Source organism: Engraulis encrasicolus, chromosome 9 (assembly GCF_034702125.1).
Source record: "Engraulis encrasicolus isolate BLACKSEA-1 chromosome 9, IST_EnEncr_1.0, whole genome shotgun sequence".
NCBI classification, from domain to species: Eukaryota; Metazoa; Chordata; class Actinopteri; order Clupeiformes; family Engraulidae; genus Engraulis; species Engraulis encrasicolus.
Window position 1 is genome coordinate 12,120,779 of NC_085865.1, and position 20,000 is coordinate 12,140,778.

General features: G+C 43.7%; 2 protein-coding genes across 6 annotated transcripts in view; one reads left to right on the forward strand and one right to left on the reverse strand.

Annotated features, from left to right (window-relative positions):
• wdr37 (WD repeat domain 37) overlaps positions 1–1,865 on the forward strand; it is a 32,838-nt gene extending 30,973 nt beyond the window's left edge. For all 5 annotated transcript variants that reach the window (XM_063206518.1, XM_063206519.1, XM_063206521.1 and 2 more), the window contains one exon: positions 1–1,865. This exon is cut by the window's left edge and continues 1,024 nt beyond it. The gene's annotated coding sequence lies outside the window, so the exon portion shown is untranslated.
• Positions 1,866–6,311: 4,446 nt separating this feature from the next.
• The window catches only part of adarb2 (adenosine deaminase RNA specific B2 (inactive)), a 211,523-nt gene continuing 197,834 nt past the window's right edge, over positions 6,312–20,000 (reverse strand). The window contains exons 10-12 of the mRNA XM_063206061.1: positions 16,342–16,523; positions 10,574–10,755; positions 6,312–6,525 (exon numbers count right to left, since the gene is read on the reverse strand). Of these exons, the coding sequence (XP_063062131.1) occupies positions 6,322–6,525; positions 10,574–10,755; positions 16,342–16,523 (568 nt within the window). The 3' untranslated portion in view covers positions 6,312–6,321. The remainder of the gene's footprint in view (positions 6,526–10,573; positions 10,756–16,341; positions 16,524–20,000) is intronic.

Here is a 20,000-nt window from a genome sequence, read left to right on the forward strand (position 1 = left end):
CTACAATGTTGTGTAGAGATGAATTTCATTTATGCTGTAGTAGAATTACTTGGCCATTAGAAGAAGTGAACAGTACTAATGTACAAAAGAAAATCCTTTTTGTTGCTTATAAGTGCCAGTTGGTGAAGTTCTTTTTTTTGTTTTCCTTGGAGTTCAATTTCACCAGTTATATACATTCAGCTGTGAAGAATTTTCTGCCTTGCACTTACGTGAAGGCACTCACTTAAGCCTCGTTGAAGATTGTCAAGGAAGTAACACTTTGTTTTAGGATGAGCCGGTGGGTTACAGTACAAATCAAGGTTGCAAATCCTGTGAAAATAACACTTGCTGTGTTCTCATCAGTTAGCAAACAGTAGAGGAGAAAGTGATGTTTTTCGGTAAATATACACTAAGCATGGCTTCGTCTTAATCACAGGAATGAGACAATGTAGGGGTTCCGACCATGTGAGAGTTTAACATGATGGTAGTTGAGGGTGTGCCATGCACAATCAAGTCCTTAGTCTTTCGCTGTTTGATGCCAGACATTTTAGAATGCGCTGAAGAAAGCTTGTTGGACCAATTATGTGCTGTCTCACGTTCACTGCAAGAGAATACAGTCGGGCTGCTTTGTAGCGGGAGTGCTAGGGGCTGGATTCACATTGTATATGCTACTGTTAACACCTTGTTACACTGTGCCGGATAAGCAGTTCTTTGATGTTTACCGATGTGTTATCACTGTTTTTAAAAAAGTGCAAGTCATGTAGGACTGGTCAAACACCTGTGTTTCCTATATAGAGAGCTAAGGCCTTAGCCCTAAGTGTTCAACTCAAGCTAATCAATACACAGATTTCCAAATGAACTTCTTGTGTGCATGTTCTTCAGATATGTTCAGGTTCTCTTGTGATTCTGGGAAGGAGAGTTCTATGGCCTAAACTTTAGCAGGGCCTGCCGGTGATCGTATGTTCCGTGCTTAGTCCCTTCCAATGTTGGGCAAGATATTTCTTGTTGTAGATGTTTGAAATAAAATGGACATATATTCTCTGAGGTCTTTCAGCTATGATTTACAAGTGCTCCACGAGTCTTTCAAAAGGTCAGCTATTCATGTTTTTACAAGTCTGTGCCATTGGCAGCTTCACACAGATCAGACCGGTTTACTTTGGACATGCCATGCTCGTAAGAAAAAGAAAATATTCACATTCGGGGTAAATTATAGTTAAAAGCATCCTTTAAATACAAGGAATGTACCTTCAAAGACCTTATAACAGTCTGCTGTATGGCTGTTAGACTAATTGTCAGCTTATTGGAACCCTGCTACAGAAGTCTTTGGTCATGGCCTGCTTTTGTGAAGCGTCCCTTACCTCGATATGTTCACAAAAATGTGGTAAATCTTGAAATAGAGCAACTGAATGGCTTTATTTTATTTTATAAGACAAAGGCGTCCATGCTCTGGTTTATCCCTGACTGAGGTAACTCAAACTGGGATAATGGTGAACGGTGTACTTGGACTTGCATGTACATGTACTTCTAAGAGTATCTGAGAGCGACTTCCATTCAGAGACTTGCGCTCCACTGCCCTGTTGGATTGTGAAAATACAAGTAAACCCCACAAAAGACACTTGATTCAGTTTGTTAACTTGTGTATGATGTGTAAGAAAGTAAAGGGGGTATTCCAAGTGTGTGTGCTAAGTGTCTTTCCCAGCTATGTAAACTCTAATCTAATGAGTCTTCTGGGTTCCTTATCCCAGAAGAAAAACAACACTTACACACTTAGATTTAGCTCTTGCACAGAGTTGACATAGCCAGGGAAGTGGCTGTCTGAAATGCCCCTCAAAAGATGTAGGTAGCCATGAAGTTAAGAAAATGTAAATAAATTACCTTAAAGCTGAGAGTACCCTGAATGGGTGGTTGTGTTGTATGTATCCTAAAGTCTATGAAAAATATAATGACACATTATCTGTTCCACAAGCAGAATGTACACATGTGCAATCAGCGGCTTGTAAATTCCAATAAAATGTTTGCTTTTTGGACTCTGACAAAAGGTGTTGTGTCTGTGTCTGTGTGATTTTGTTTAGCTGTTTGGACTCTGACAAAAGGTGTCGTTACACTGCTGAAAACTATGCGTGTGTGTGTGTGTGTGAGTGATTTTGTGTTACCACCTCTCCAACCAACAAAGTATAAGTGAAAGAGCTCTTGTGAAGGGGAACCCTCCATTGTCAGCTCATATTAGCTCCCCAATTTAATCAGGATGAGTCATTGTAAACATACTGGCCAAATCTCAGAATGATACATCCATGCAACGGCATGTTATTGCATGCCAGCTAATCAACCAATAAATAAACTGACAAAAACATAACCTTCTGATCTTGTCTCATTCCACATATGTGCTGATGGGATGTGAGTGTTGTTTTATTGACCCGAAACTGGTACAGCCTGTTGTGTGTGTATTGCTTCCAATACATAGGCAGCAAACGCCACGCGGTATCTACTGTGCACAAACCGAGCAAAACGTTTTGAAATTCATGCTGCCCCAATCAGACATATTGCATATAACCCTATGTAGCTATATATAAAGGTGCATTATATATGATTGTAGCCAGAATAGGTACTGCAACTATGATGCTCATATCATGTCTGTGCTGTCCATTGGCAAATTTGATCTTTTCATGAATATTTACTAAATAATGAACTAATATTTACTAATATGACACAGTAACGCAGTGAGTTTTGTAGGTAAAAATGTCTATTTCTGCAAAATCGAGATGGCATACAATGGAGAAGATCCAACGTTTCATGTATGAAAAGTGCCATTTTCCCAGTCATAATGAATAGGCTACTTAGAATTTGATAGTAGGGGTAAAAAAAGGGGTATTTGTGAAAAAAGGTAACATTTGTGAATGGGCAGCATGAATTCTGGAAAGAAACTGCTAAAATATTACACTGTGCCTCTTTCAAAATATCTATGGCATTCTTTTTAAAAGTCTGAAAATATGAAGACATGAACACATCTGGTTTTTATATTATTTTTATTCACATTAACAAACATTCACTTTCAGGAATTACTGAGGTGCAATGTACAGACTGTAGCAGCACATTTTCTGTGTTAAAATGTACACCTTAACTCTGACTTAGAATCTGATTTAACTTTTATCACTTTTTACAATTGGAGTATATTACAAATATACAAGAAATATTACAGTATTGCCATTCAATCATGCCATGACTTAAAAGGCCTATCTGCTTACATAGCAACCTAAATTGGTCTGCATGGGTGATTCTTCCAATATATTTATGATTTCTGAGACATCATACAACTCGTAACAAAACTAAATTTGTGTAACAAAAGTACATTTGTATGAATGCCATATTTTGTGTTAACACAATGAATAAGATGCAGTCCAGAAACATTTTATTAAAAAATAATAATTTCACTTCAAAAAGACCTTCTATGAACCAACAAAAATGAAGGCAACATGTTGCATGAGTTCTTATTCATGTTGTTTCTCCTTGGACACGTTTGCTTGTACACTGTTTGCAGTATGTGCAAGTCAAGCCAGTGCAAACGAGCCATACAACAAGCTGACTTGAAATTTAAAGTTTGTTCATATCAGCACTTTTTACAGCAGAGAGTTAATATGAAACTACGTCAAATGTTTTAGCGGGCGATTTGATAATGAGGATGTGTCTTTTCTTTTGCACAATTTATCTTAATCATTCACAGTCACTTGAAGGGTCAATTGCCAAAGGCGCAATGACCTTAGTGTCTGTATTGCATACTTTCTAAAAAATAAAATCTGTCAAGAAAGGTGGGATGAGTTCCGTGCTGCACAGTAATACACACATTAAAGCATAGTTGACATACATAAATAAAACAAAAACAAAAACAAATGCAAACACGTGACGCAACAGAAAGTAACATGAAAGGTTGGTAATGAGGACGCTAAAACTTGGGGGTGTCATCAATTTCTTTTTAAATATGGGTAAGCTAATATCCATGACAGATCTACAAGGTAGATAAGTCACCACTAGGGGGCCTCAGTGGAGCATTTTTGTGCTATCTACCTACAAGTATATGAAGGTGAAGATTCAACTCTATTTATTCCTGAAGAAAATAACTCACAAAGCAATAATAATAATAATATGATTATGGTCACATGAGTGAAGGGAGAAAAGGAAAAGAAGAGAACTATTCACACATTTTTGTTTTTCATTCTTAAAATCTAAGGTAGTAAGCATACAACATTACTATAGGCATTAGACTTTTATTTCGGGGACCTATTATTACTGTAGATGGTTTTTTTTACCTACAGGGTCTCTAAGACATGCCCAGTGGATTTGACTACACACTGACACTTTGTGGGAAGCTCGGTTGGGCTTTTATTTGTGTCTTTGTGTTACCCGCTTGATCCGCAGACTCTACGAAGCTTTTCTTTCTGCTTTCCCAGTCGATAACTCTTAGTGGCCCTACAATCAGTGTTAAAAAAGGGGGGTTGAAACTGAACATGGGGCAGGGAAAGGAAAAAAAAAGAAAAGCAACCTGCTGAAGGTGTGAGGACTGAATTTGTGAGAATGCGGTGTCATTAAAGCTCTGTATTATTGTACTGTTACAAAGAAAAGGCTTTCAGAGGTACAGCCCACTTCAGTGACACCATTTTAGGTTACCTCAGAACCATGGAAGTAAGAGTTAGGCCGATCCCATTTACATCAGTGATCCATTCTCACACAAAGATGGCGGCTCACGGAGCCTTTGACAACCAGATTGCCATTGACATAGTTCCAGAATAGTTCCAGGAAGTTAGCAGTAAAGATAAATGTAATTCAATTTCCTTCATTTTCACTTCGTCTTTGCTTGTTGTAGTGTTGTGTAGTGGATGTAGTGGTTCAGTGTTTGTCTCTAGCAAAAAGAAAGCCGCTGCCTAGAATTACTTGAATCTACAAGAATCATGTCACCAACCGACTTCCTGTTGTCACAACTCTGAATTCCATGGGTCTGGGTTACCCTAGTCACCTCTGCACCCCAACACCAAACCCCTTCCTGATGGTCTCCAGACCTTTTGTCCCTCACTGTGCTGAGCAAAAAAAAAGAAACTGAAGTGAATTAATTTGCCTTAAAATGTGAAAATCGTTGTTGTTTATCTGGAACTGTGTGCGTGACGTGACGTGAGGGAGTCAGTGGAGTCAGTTCTGAGAGTCGTATGTGTGATTGCTTAATGTGCTTACTACACCTGTGCATGTGAATGTGTGTCAAAAAGTGGAGTGGAGAGGGGAGGTGTTTGTGCTGGTTGTGTTGTGTTGTGTTTGTTGCATGTTGCCTGGCATCATACAGACAGGCCCTTTAATTGGCCACTGTAGCTAACGCTCGATAGGGGGCCACATGTCTTCCACAACAGCTGATGACTAGAAGGCATCTGCCTCGCTTTGGTGAAGGTTATAACACACACTGTCTACAAAAGGCAAAAGGTAAGGGTAAAGGGTAAAGAGAGAGAGAGAGGTTGGGGGAACTGAGGTAAAGGGAGGAAGAAGGGGAGACACTGGCAACGTAGTGCCTGTCTTGGACGTAGAACTTCAGCACTAGTAGATCTACAGTAGTCTGTCCTGTTATGCTTCCACAAGCTACTTGGCTGAACAGGCCTGGGGTCCGTTTCTCGATTCTTGCCGTTGCTAACCGTCTTAAGACCGTCTTAAGACCATCTTAAGACCGTCTTACCGTTCCCTTGGATTTAGTGGTGAGCGTCGCTGTCGAGAGAGAGTTGAGACGCTCTTACGAAGGACGTTGCTACCGTTGTTAGCAAAGACGCTTTCGAGATACGGACCCCTGGTGGGCTTGTAAGGGGAGCATTGGAACTGATACTTCATTCCAACTGACCCTGGCTGATCGGATGGCCGTGATACAAAATCGGGATACATTTTCTTGAATTAATAAAACCCAAATGGTGTCCAGATCTGCATTCAATGCCATTAATCTAAGAATGTTTTTAGGTTTACGAAACTGGAGGTAAAGTGGGTTTTGTGTGTTCTGATAGGTTCAAACTGACCCCTTAGTCCCTCTACATTGTATGCAGAATTAAGATGGTTCCAAGGGCTTTTGGAAACTACTGATATTTCTAAAAACAATATTGAGGTCAGCTGATCCCCCTTTCCCTCTTTCACACATAACTCGGCTCTTATTGTCAGCCATCAAAACTGTGGACGTGAATTTCCACACGTTCTACCAGGGACAGACCACCAGAAAAGGACAACAGAGGTAGTCTGTCACACAGTAACCCCCCCCCCCCCCCCCCCCCCCCTCCCCCATCCTCCCTTACATCCCTTTTGCTGCTGCACCCCCTCAAAGTTTCACCAGACTCAGACTCCAGGCAGGAACTGATCCTGTTCGGGCGGCTTTCGCACCCAGGTGCCCAGGCCCGTCTCCTGTAGCGAGCGGAACCAGCGCTGCTTGACAGTCTGGTAGCGGGCCGCCGCCCGTTTGGCCTCGCCGTACAGCACCTCGGACTGAGACTCGCCACCGTCGTGACCTCTGGGCAGCGCTGATGCCGTGCGGACATTTAACTGGAGACAGAGGCAGAGAGAGATGCGAGAGAGTCAAGATCCAATACATTTGTTGCCATGTCAACAGAGTTGGTTGGATTTTGTTTCGAAATGCTCCCAACATCGGAAACATAAAACTGGCAAACGAATCAGAAAGGCACATGCCTAAATTGTAGAGAGAGAGTCGCTTCGTTTGTGATGGCGCAAAAAAAAAAAAACAATCAAAGCCGAGCTAATTTGATGCAGAGCATGCAGTCAGCTGCGATATTCTAACCAGAATGCAATGTAAATTTTGAGCGAGCTTGTGCACTGCATCAATTCGCTCCGTTTTGATCGTTTTTGCTTCACCCCGAATGCGGTGAGAGACAGAGGAGGAGAGAGTTTGGTGGCTATGGAAGGGGAATGATGCATAGATGAGTTGCGACAGACGAAGAGAGGGAAAAGAGAAAGAAAAAAAAAAACAGGAGAGGTTTGATTGTGAGGCAGAGACAGAGAGCAAAACAAAACGAATGAGCCGGCACAAACGGGGAACTTCAACAGCTGTGTAATCTCCCCATTTAAATTTCACAAGCAATTGAACATTCTCTGTGCTTTTGTGCATTTTCTTTGTTGCAACACACACACATAGAGAGAGAGAGGGAGAGAGAGAGAGAATAAGAAAGAAAGAAAGAAAGAAAGAAAGAAAGAAAGAAAGAAAGAAAGAAAGAAAGAAAGAAAGAAAGAAAGAAAGAAAGAAAGAAAGAAAGGAGCAGATGAGAAAAATAACTTTCTTTGCAGATTACTGTTTGCTCTGATATACCCAACTGTTCACAACTGACAGAGCATCTTCAATGAGAAAATCATTCAATGGTTCTCTTCAAAAACATCAATTTGTATTTACAAATACAAATTATTTCAATGTTGAGGTTTTTATTTGACTGTAAGCACAAACGGCAGATTATATTATATACAGTAGGCTATGCAATATAAAATAAATAAACCGTAAGTAGCTTGGGAGTGTAAAAGTGTGCTTTCTCACCTTAAAAGCAAATTGAAACATTGATTCAGATTTTAGTACAAAGAGAAATCAAAGACATTAACAGACTCACACCTCACCTCACACAGTGCATTTCACACTAAACGACTACAGCGGCTGATATAATCTCAGCTGCTTAATTCAGTGTCATTTTACACCATGTAGCGAAGAGATGAAGTGTTAAGGTACAGCCTTAAGGCATCAACAAGAAAACTGACGATACAGGAACTACAATACTGGTATGGTACGCTAACTAAGTTCACCTACAGTAGCAGGTAAGGTATGCTAACTAAGTTCACCTACAGTGGCAGGTAAGGTATGCTAACTAAGTTCACCTACAGTGGCAGGTAAGGTATGCTAACTAAGTTCACCTACAGTGGCAGGTAAGGCGTGCTCGGTTCACCTACAGTGGCAGGTAAGGCATACTAACTAAGTTCACCTACAGTAGCAGGTAAGGCGTGCTCGGTTCACCTACAGCACATGCTAATCCTGAATCCAGAGAGCACAGTGCTACAACTTTGGAAAGTTCATTACTTGCCTAGAATGGACTTCTGGTTGAACCATGGGATGTGGTGCAACAAGGTGATGGTGCAATATGGGCTTAGTGTGTGTGTGTGTGTGTGTGTGTGTGTGTGTGTGTGTGTGTGTGTGTGTGTGTGTGTGTGTGTGTGTGTGTGTGTGTGTGTGTGTGTGTGTGTGTGTGTGTGTGTGCGTGTGAGAGAGAGAGAGAGAGAAAGAGAGAGAGAGACAGAGAGAGAGAGAGAGAGAGAGAGAGAGAAGAGGAGAAAGGGAAAAAGAACATGTGTGTGTATGTAAATACAGTGCCCTCCATAATTATTGGCACCCCTGGTTGAGATGTGTTAAAAGCCTTAAAATAAATTCAGTGTTTATTGCAGAAGAATACTGTCACACTGAAAATTGTAGGAAAATGTAGCCTTCAACTCAAATGAATTGTAAGAAAATAAAAAAATCCCTAAATCACTAAAAAATAATTATTTTTCATTATTATATGGTTGTGACGTCATCTGTCGAATGCTCCATTCATTTCAACGGGGCTCCCCAACGTTCGGACGTCTGTTATTTTTCGATAACGGACGGGTTGGTCTATAACAGACCGCTGTCAATGGCAACAAGACTTTTCACTGCTAAAGCGACTTTTCAACAAGACTCTAATCAGCTGCTGTGATAGACAGCACCCGTTGTCCTGGCTACCGCTGTCAATGGCAACAAGACGTTCACTGCTAAAGCCACTGGCTTGTATACAAGTCAGTGGCTAAAGCGAATGTTTCATATCACTCCGCAGGGGGTCCGGTCTTTTGTCACTCTAATCAGCTGCTGTGATAGACAACACCACCTGTTGTCCTGGCTAGCCTACCTAGCTGTTGCCTAGCGGTGTTCCACAACGGCACTGTTTTGTTTTGCGCAGCAACAATCTTAACATTAAATAGGTCTAAAGAAATGTCCCCGCATGTGTGAATCATTTAAGTATATCCATATAATAAGCGGGTCGGGGTCTAAAGATTCTCTCTGTCGTGCTGCTATTCCACGGTAGCGACCTTCTCGCCGAACGTTAACCCTTACTTAAATCACCTGTTCCACAATTATTGGCACCCTTAACAATTCCCAGGAAATAAATATAATTGAAGCATTTCTGTCATTTCTACAGTAGTTTACAAAGTTTACCAGAGTATGTAGGAACATTTAATTAGTAATTCATCACTTCCTGTTTCCCTGGGGTATAAATATGACGTGACACCGAGGCCATTTCTCTTATCCACTCTTAAACATGGGAAAGACAAAGGAACACAGCATACAAGTGAGGCAGATGTGCGTCGACATTCACAGGTCAGGCAGAGGCTACAAGAAGATTGCCACTCAACTGCAGCTGCCCATATCCACTGTGAGAGGAATAATTAAGAAGTTCAAAACAACTGGAACAGTGGTAAACAAGCCTGGACGAGGACCCAAGTTTATTTTGCCACCACGCACAGTGAGGAGGATGGTAAGAGAAATCAAAAGATCTCCAAAGCTCACTGTTACAGAATTACAACAAATGGTAGCATCCTGGGGTCACAAAATCAACCACCAGGCGCTGTCTACACGCCAACAAGCTGTTTGGGAGGCATGCACGGAGAAAACCTTAGCTCACTCACAATCATAAACGCAAGCGTCTGGAGTTCGCCAAGCGGTATTGGGGCTTCAACTGGGACCGTGTGCTTTGGTCAGATGAGACCAAGATTGAGCTTTTTGGCAACAAACACTCTAAGTGGGTCTGGCGTACCACGAAAGATGCGCATGCTGAAAAGCACCTCATACCCACTGTGAAGTATGGGGGTGGGTCAGTGATGCTGTGGGGCTGTTTCGCTTCCAAAGGCCCTGGGAACCTTGTTAGGGTGCATGGCATCATGAATGCTTTGAAATACCAGGACATTTTAAATCAAAAACTGTTGCCCTCTGCCCGAAAGCTGAAGCTGGGTCGTCACTTGGTCTTTCAGCAAGACAATGACCCTAAACATATGGCCAAATCTACACAGAAATGGTTCACCAGACACAAAATCAAGCTCCTCCCATGGCCATCTCAGTCCCCTGACCTCAACCCCATTGAGAACCTGTGGGGTGAGCTGAAGAGGAGAGTACAGAGGAGAGGACCCAGGTCTCTGGATGATTTAGAGAGATTCTGCAAAGAGGAATGGCTGAAGATCCCTCTTTCTGTCTTTTCCCCTCTTGTGAAACATTATAGGAGAAGATTAGGTGCTGTTTTGTTGGCAAAAGGGGGTTGTACAAAATATTAACACCAGGGGTGCTAATAATTGTGACACACATTATTTGATGTCAAATAATTATTTCTTTATGTGGGATTGTTTCCCCACTGAATAAATGCACTTGTATTGAAGGTTGGATTTTTCTCTTTTTTTCCATTAAGGTCCCATATTATTTAGAAAAAAAATAAAATAATTGGAAGCTAAAAAACACATCTCAACCAGGGGTGCCAATAATTATGGAGGGCACTGTATGTGCAATGAAGTGTGTCCAGAATGTATGTGTTGGTCTTACCCTCCGGCAGAGCCTGGCCCAGCGCGTGAAGAGTGCGTGCTTGCAGAGTCGCGAGGGCGCCCCGGAGTCCTTCCTCTTGCCCGTGGAGGCGTTGAGGACCTCCAGATGCACATCGCCTGCCGACCAGTTCACGCTGACGCACGGAGACTTCCCCGCCGGCCGACACTCGCTGCTGCTCACACCTGCAGGACACACACACACACACACACACACACACACGCACGCACGCACGCACGCACGCACGCACGCACGCACGCACGCACGCACGCACGCACGCACGCACGCACACACACACACACACACACACACACATTGATAACTTCACGTACCAAAAAGTCTCCCAAGACTAAACGGGAGCATACTTGTGTTCCCCGGGTCCTATGTTCCCCAGTCTTTGTATGGGGCCGGGGAACTTGGGAAAACCCTAACCCTAACCGGAACCTGAGCAACAATATGCGCTCGCCATGCGGCAGCAGTCTACTTAGAAGTAACAGGGAACATAGAACCCTTTTTTGAAAAAAGGGTTCTAAGTTCCCCGGTAGCGGGGAACATAGGACCCGGTGAACATAGGGATGACCCCCCCACTAAACAGCTCGACCAAGAGGGCGTTACAGCTGTTAATATAGGGTGCATCCCAATATGTGTCCTTGCCTCCTCCACTTGTGCTTGTCTCCTCGTCCCGCCTCCTGGCCCCTCCTCCGTGGAGAAAACGATAAAGTTTCCCAGCTGTCAGCCTCGCCACAACAACTTTTGAGGGACTGTTTTTCATTCACCATCCCAATTGCAAATGAGAAAAAAACTTTACAATTGAGCTTTTGCAAGATATTGAAATATAATGCTGTTGTCAGTGATGTCATCATGACGGGAAGCAAGTGGAGGAGGCAAGTGGAGGAGGCAAGGTCACATATTGGGATGCACTCATAGTGTACCTTTATACCCTTATTGTACTCTAATATTGACTAATTGTTATAGTGTTTGTGAGGAATGCTCATTTCTTAATAAATGTCTTATATACATATAATGTCTTTATAAATATAAAGCTGCAAATGCTGTCAGCGTCTTCCTGATTGAGAAAGTAATATTTCAGACTACATTTTTTTGCCAAGCCCACTGTTATGAAACGACTGTAATCTACGTATAGCGTAGCCTACCATAACCAGAACATAGTAAGCAAGACCTACAGAGCTGCTATGGGTACCCTACACTTGAACCAATCCGTCTGATTAGCAGTTATGAGCCGGATGTGTGCCAGTGCAGTGGTGTGAAATAGCCATAATCATGGTGACTGAGGTGAGCTTCCCCGCGTCGGGGAGTAATAGCCCCACAATCAGGATGTTCTGCACCGACTGTTCTCCAGCAATCACACACACACACCACCTCCTCGGCTGGCGTATATATTTCTTTCAGGCTCGTGGCTACCAGTTCAGTTCAAGACAAGAAAACCATGTCTATTGTGCCATCGTCGACAGCTACAAGCAAACACTTCAAGAGAAATGAATGAATCTCTGCATTATGGTTATTATATGCCTCGTGCCATGAGAGGCAATGCATGGTCTATGATGGAGATATCTCGTCATTATCTGCTGAAAAGCAGGCCTTTTCATCTGACGGAAATCTTTCCCTGCATTATTTAAAGAGTCACCCCAAAAGAAGAGAGCACTTTGTTGGGAATATGGGAGGGGGAAATGTGCAATCAAGACACAGAAAAGCTGCTAGTGGTTTGTAATAGTAGTGGAGAGATGGGTGAATAAAAATGTGGTCCTTTAAATGACTTCCCCAGAAAATCAGTCACATCCATGACAATCGCTGATGGTTTTAGGGCGGTCTATCACTCGGAATGAACTGATAAGCATGTTTTGCAGACAATACATTTTATTTTTGTTGTATGGTAATTTCTCAAAAAATAAGTCTACAGCTATTCTAATTGTTAACATATATTAATTTAAATGCAATAATTGACAGGTTTAATCATTTCAGAGGAGCTTTCCTCCATGCAGACCAGATCTTCCCTAAATTAATCTTACACTGTAGATTATGGCTGATAAAACTTCAGCCAGTCCTCACACATACATCTCTGCATCTCAGTAACATTTATTCTCTGGGGTGGCAGAATTGGACATGGACTGAATGAGCTGCCAGCGTGCGATAATCACACAGAAGACTTTTAAACTTTTTCATATTCAATATCTCGGAACCATTTTCATGGCTCATTTAACGCGCTCAATTATTTCAGAGTTTTATATATCACTGCTGTTACTGGTGGGATTTGATCATTTATGCTGGTGCTCCTGATCAATCGCCATGCATTGTTCTTTTGACTGGTTTAGACTGATGTTGAACCTCTTTGCTGAGAGCTCACTGGATTGATAGTGATATTGTACCTATTATAGTAGTGTTTCTCAACGGGGGCTCTACAGCCCCCAGGCGGAGTTTGGGAACCCTAGGGGGGGTGTTGAGAAGGATACAGCTGAGAGGGGGCGGAGCTTAGTTGCAATTGGGAGACATTCGTTTTTTTTTTACATTTCAGAACACTTGGGGTGGGGTGGGGTGGGGGTGGGGAGGGAATTGGTTGGCAGGCTCAAAAAAGGTTGAGAACCACTGTATTATAGCATGTATGTGTGTTACCCATTGAGAGTAATTCATATCTACTGACAATGGTGTTACCTGAGTGACAAAAAGTACTCAACAGGAATAAAGGAGGAAGTGAACATGGAAGAAAATACTTTAGTAAGTTCAGTGTCGTTCAAAGCCGTTGCAGTCTTGGAAAGTCTGCACTTTTTTACGCGATAGCGAGTGAATCGCACCAGAGGACGCGCCCAACCCTTTCCTGAAGGACATCTATTGACGTGCTTAGCTGAGCGCCCAAGTTGCCAATTTCTCTCTCCCTCTCTCCTGCGATAAGACGGATCCTCCAGGAACTTGGGAGCTCTTTTATGACAGCTCAGGCCTTTAAAATAACCAAGCCCCATTTTCTCTCTCTCTCTCTCTCTCTCTCTCTCTCTCTCTCTCTCTCTCTCTCTCTCTCTCTCTCTCTCTCTTCCTCTCTCTCGTTTTCCAGAACAAGGGACAGGAGACAAAGAGAGCGCAGACCTCATCAATGGGGCCAGTGAAAGGTAGAGGGCAGACTGATGTGAGACCGCAGGCTACAGCGAGAGAGAGGAGCCATGAATGGAACCCCCTCCTCCTCTCCTCTCCTCTCCTCTCCTCTCCTCCCTTCCTCCTCCCCTCTGGCATGGCTGCTGAATTGAATAAGATAAGGACCTCGGTGATTACATTGATTTGTTGGGGATGGACGGTCGTCCCCTCCTCTGACCTCCCAGCTCTCCCAGAGGTGAACTAAAAAAGAAAAAAACCTTGGACACTGCTGCATGCATGCCTAGTCATGGCATTTGTGGTAAATTAACTATTTGGAAATGCTGATAAGATGTATTTGATAGTGTTGATTTGTCTTTGATTGATTTGATTTGATTGATAAGATGTTTTTGATAGTGTTGATTTGTCTTTTTGTCTACATCACTGTTTCCCAAACATTTACCAATCCACCTGGACTCTGATGAAGATGGTCTAACCATCTAAACGTTAGTCATGTTGTGCACTTGAATGAAAAACACAAAGAATTACATCTGTGCTGCTCCGATGTTGTCCTTCAAGTGAAGACTTCCTGCCTCTCTCCCGTCGATGCACCAGATGATAAAGCAGAAGCGCGAGGAACTACCCTTTTGTTTTATGGGATAGAAGGTCTTTTATCAAATGAAGTCTCTTATTTAACTCTATATTAATGTTGTTGACAGCTGAGAGGCTATTCACAGATTATTTGTTGGCACTCCCTGGCATTGATCCATGTCATCCAGATTTGACATCCACTCAAAATCAGTCATCATCGCACATCATCCAAATGCTGACATTCAACACTGAGGACATTCAGATACGAGGGATGAAAAAGATGTATGGTGTTTAAACTGAAACCAATTACACTAAAAATGACATAGGCAATGAAAGTATTTCATATGCTCTCATTTAGTGACCTCAAAATGCAGGGCTATGAATTGATTCCCACTTTGGGCCTAAGATTTGGGGCCATCTCTCTGAGGGCCCCCTTTCCCTCTCTATATTTCTCATTCGTCTGGGTGGCTTGGGCCCATGTTGCATTTGGGCCCCTGGGTTCCACCATTTCCACCTTACACCCCCCACCCCCACCCACCCCTCTGATTATGAAGTCCCTGCTTGAGCACTCAGATGTCCAGAGGGATAGAGTAAACTCCAAAATCCAATATGTGGAGGTTTGATGTACAGATGTCATCGACAAATTGTAAAATACGAAATAGGGGGTCTGCCAATTGGGTAGTCTATTCCCATCTTAAACCTGGTACCCAGCACTGGAGATGCTCAGTCATGTGGGATGAGGATAATGGACAGACAGATGAAGAGAGAAGGAGAGGAGGAGGGTGAATAGGAGTGGGTAGGTGGAGGAGAGGAGGAGGAGGAGGAGGAGAGGAGGTAAGAGAAGGAGGGTGAATAGGAGTGGGTAGGTGGAGGAGAGGAGGATGTAAGAGAAGGAGGTGAATAGGAGTGGGTAGGTGGAGGAGAGGAGGAGGGTGAATAGGAGTGGGTAGGTGGAGGAGAGGAGGAGGAGAGGAGGAGAGGAGGTAGGAGGAGGAGGAAGAGAGGAGGTAAGAGAAGCAGGAGGAGGAGAGGGGGTAGGTGGAGGAGGAGAGGAGGAGGAGTAGGAGGAGGAGAGGAGGAAAGTGGGCAGGAGGAGGAGGAGTAGGAGAGTGGGTAGGAGGAGGAGGAGGAGAGTGCGTAGGAGGAGGAGGAGAGGAAGAGAGTGGGTAGGTGGAGGAGAGGAGGAAAGTGGGCAGGAGGAGGAGAGGAGGTAAGAGAAGGAGGAGGAGGAGAGGGGGTAGGAGGAGGAGGAGGAGGGGAGTGGGCAGGAGGAGAGGAGGAGAGGAGGAGAGTGGGTAGGAGGAGGAGAGGGGGTAGGAGGAGGAGGAGAGGAGGAGGGTGAATAGGAGTGGGTAGGTGGAGGAGAGGAGGAGGAGGAGGAGGAGAGGAGGTAAGAGAAGGAGGAGGAGGAGAGGGGGTAGGAGGAGGAGGAAGAGAGGAGGTAAGAGAAGGAGGAGGAGGAGAGTGGGTAGGAGGAGGAGAGGAGGAGAGTGGGTAGGAGGAGGAGAGGAGGTAAGAGAAGGAGGAGGAGGAGAGTGGGTAGGAGGAGGAGGAGAGGAGGAGAGTGGGTAGGAGGAGGAGGAGAGTGGGTAGGAGGAGGAGGAGGAGGAGAGGAGGTAAGAGAAGGAGGAGGAGGAGAGGAGGTAAGAGAAGGAGGAGAAGGAGAGGGGGTAGGAGGAGGAGGAGGAGGAGAAGGGGGGTGAGGCGCATACCGCTGAGAAGGGGGGTGAGGAGGAGGAGGAGGATGGAGAAGGGGGGTGAGGAGGAGGATGGAGAAGGGGGGTGAGGAGGAGGATGGAGAAGGGGGGTGAGGAGGAGAATGGAGAAGGGGGGTGAGGCGCATACCGCTGAGAAGGGGGGTGAGGAGGAGGATGGAGAAGGGGGTGAGGCGCATACCGCTGAGAAGGGGGGTGAGGAGGAGGAGGAGGATGGAGAAGGGGGGTGAGGCGCATACCGCTGAGAAGGGGGGTGAGGAGGAGGATGGAGAAGGGGGGTGAGGAGGAGGATGCAGAAGGGGGTGAGGAGGAGGATGGAGAAGGGGGGTGAGGAGGAGGATGGAGAAGGGGGGTGAGGAGGAGGATGCAGAAGGGGGGTGAGGCGCATACCGCTGAGAAGGGGCTGATTGCGACGGTAGGGTGCAGGCAGGGCTCCCAGGCGCTCCAGCCTCTGACTCAGCACGCGGGAAAAGTGGCCCGTGTGCCGCAGGCTGCCCACCGTCAGGCTGTGCAGGTACAGTGGCTCCACCAGACGACTCAGCAGCGCCCCCTGTAGACCCAGCACGTTCCACCTGGAGAGACAACACAATACACAACTCAACACACACCTCAACGACACTCCTCCTGACAAGACACATTTATACAGTATATATGCAGTATTTTATCCCCTTAATGCGCACCGTACCTCCTGTGGCACGCTGTAATATACATTGAAAGTTAACTACTATAGTACTTCACTACTATGACAATGCACGGGGCCTTTAGTAATACATTACGACTTGGTCATTCTCATTCTGGTAACAGCTAATTTATAAAGCCGTGTCTTAAGGCGGATATACAAACAATGCCTTTTCCACATTTCGCCTAGAGATTCAACACACAAACTCAACACATACCTCAACGACACTCCTCCTGACAACACCCATTTAGAGATAGAGTTAGAGCTAGCTCGAGTTAGAACACACACATAAAACAGGCCTCACTTACTGTACACTCCTCCTGGCAAGACACATTTATCTACAGCATTAAAGTGAGATTTTTAGTGGTTTATTTTGAGAATTCATGCTGCCCATTCACTAACGTTACCTTTTTCATGAATACTTACCACCACTATCAGGCAGCCCAGTTTCAATGAGCAGCATAGTTGCAGTACCTTTTTTGACCATTTCCTGCACAGTGTCCCTTTAAAGTAAAGCCCCCCACTAGGACCCCCTCGTGGCCCCCCAGGGGTCCCCTGCCCCCACTTTGAAAACCGCTGTTATACCTCTACTGTAGATACAGCTGTTAAATGGGGGGGGGGGGCAAAAGCAGAACCATTTTATCTTCTGAAAAAATTCTGCTGGCAATATCATTTCTTATGGCAAACATTTCAACTACAGGGTAGGTTTCTTTCCTCTTTCGCTGGGCACAGGACCTCATTAATATGGTAACCCTATTCATTATCTGATTTTTCTGGACCCCATGACCCCATTTACTGGCACATATGTGGATATTTTTTAAACGTATAGTTTTTTAATCCAATTTGGGTCGTTGTTTACATGTAATCAAAGCTATAGCTTTCATTTCAGTTAATGAGATAGTTGAAAATGATTCATCAACAGTATCACATGGTGACGAACAGGATATATTTAGACTCTATGATGACATTAATTATTCAACAAATTAGGCTATATCACACAGCGCGAAGATAAATTAAATCAGACTTAATTTCAAAGGCTCTGATTTTTTGAGAACAACTGAAAAGGAAAGATTTGTTTTATTGGCAAGACAGTGAACAATGAACAATGAGTATACATTAACATAATTGTTCCTTAGCATAATTAATATCAGTTTGTTACGAAATAAATTATCAACCTGACTTTTCATGCACATTTATTTTCTTTCTGGATGTCAATCAGCTTATTTATTCATATTTGATGTGTCACTTTCAGGAACAGTCCATTAACCCAGCCATTCAAAAGTTATTGCACTAAAAAAAAATCTATGACAGGAGGACATATGGATTCACTGACAGCCGGAGTAAGTCTCTGCACCAGATAATCCAAATCAGCTGATGTTGGTGTACGTCAGGGGTGGGGAACCTTTTTCATTTGAAGGGCCACTTAAAATTCCTCCAAGGGCCGTACTATGAACACAAACCAGGATTTCTCCTTGCACTTTAGGCCTATGTATATTGAAGGCAGTCACCTTAAAGGAACAGTCCACCCTTTTTTAAATTTTCACATATTTGCTTTATATCCAAGCATTATTCATGAATGTGCATATCATTTTCTTCTCAGTGTTTTCAGTACTCAGATTTATTGGATCAGAATTATTAGCATAGCTTAGCATAATCACTAGAAGTAAATGGGCAGCGTTAGCATCAAGCCATTAACAGACCCCAATTTATTTAGGTCCCCTGAATATAGCATAATTGTAATGCAAATGTAATTTCCAAGATTCCTTTACAAAATATGTCATATTTCATGTGAAGATGTATAACATTGAAATTATATCAGGGGCCGTAAACGGCCCTCGAGACATAGGTTCCCCACCGCTGGTGTACGTGTTCACTTAATATACCTTTTTATCAATAGTTGTCTGAACATGAATAAAGACTCAGCTAATTAAGCTCATTAGAGCCAATTTAGTGAAAGTCTGGCACAAATGCAGTTTGCCAATCGCTGAACCTACCCCTCTAACCTAACCAGCCTACCTTGGCTAAAACAACAGAAACTGTATTTCTCAATTCCTTCCTGTGCCTTCCACGGCATGCTTTGAAACAGAGAAAGCGATTTAGCCCTGTGATATTAATTTGCTTGGGAAGAGGCTATGTGAATTAGAAACATCTTTTAATCTCATGCAAGACGAGACAGCCATCTGGCTTCTGGAGACAATTTAAAGGGGTTAGGTCTTTTTCTCTCACACTCCAACACTGAGGCACTCTCTCTCTCTCTCTCTCTCTCTCTCTCTCTCTCTCTCTCTCTCTCTCTCTCTCTCTCTCATCTGGTCTGCTCCTGCTCCTGCTGCAGTTTCCACTTCTGTGTCTCATACTTCAGTTAATTCGGTTTGCTTCATTAAGTCACTGTTCATTTACATAAAACAAACTTCCAAAAGTTTAAGACAGAGAAGGCTGCATTCTCACAAAAGGGAATTCAGTTCATCAATTAAAGGAGACGATGGCATAATTAGACACTGTCTCATTCGCTCACTCACTCTTCACTTTTTTTTTGCTGCAGCTGTGGAGAAGCGAATGTTTCAGTAAACCAGATTTAATTCTGAATCCATGACTAATGGTGGACTGCCTGCCACTCCACTGCCATCAGCACATGAGGGAGGAGAGCACGGTCAGGTGAGCAGTCATACAAGCTGAATGAGAACTTCAGGCTTTTTTCCACATACGACTCAGCTGTGCCCTGTCGTGTTGAGTGGAGTGGTGCTGTTAAGCTAGCCCGGTTTCCATGACAAACCGTGTTACCCAGAGCAGTGGTGTAGTCTACGTAGAACGCGGGTATACGGAGTAAACCCACTTCTAAATTTCAGGGATTTCAGCATACCCACTTAAAATTGATTGATCCATTATTTAGAATGTCACAAATATATACAGTATACCCACTTCAAAAAATGCTCAAATATACAGTATACCCACTACAAAAAAGTAGACTACACCACTGACCCAGAGTATGGTTGGAGTTACGTTTTTGGCGTTGTTGTCACGTAGCATTACTTTATGTAGGCTAGTTGACTTAACGTAAGGCCAACATATCTCCTCGATTGAAGCAGGCTACAGTTTCAGCAACATCATATTAGGATACTAAAATGTTGATTTCTGCCTTCGATTTCAATATCAAAGTATGTCAAACAAAAGAGCACTCCAAGAGAGTTGATCTGGTGTCCCTCATGATTATTTTTGATTCACCAGTGAGGACGTGCTGGCGTATGGGATTCCCATGAGCTTGGTTCAGCCTGCAAAAAAAACGAGGACTAGTTTTCGAGCTATGCCATGCTGTGTCGTGCCATACCTGACTAATGGAAACGGAAAAAAAATGGTGCCCGAGTCGTGCTGTGTT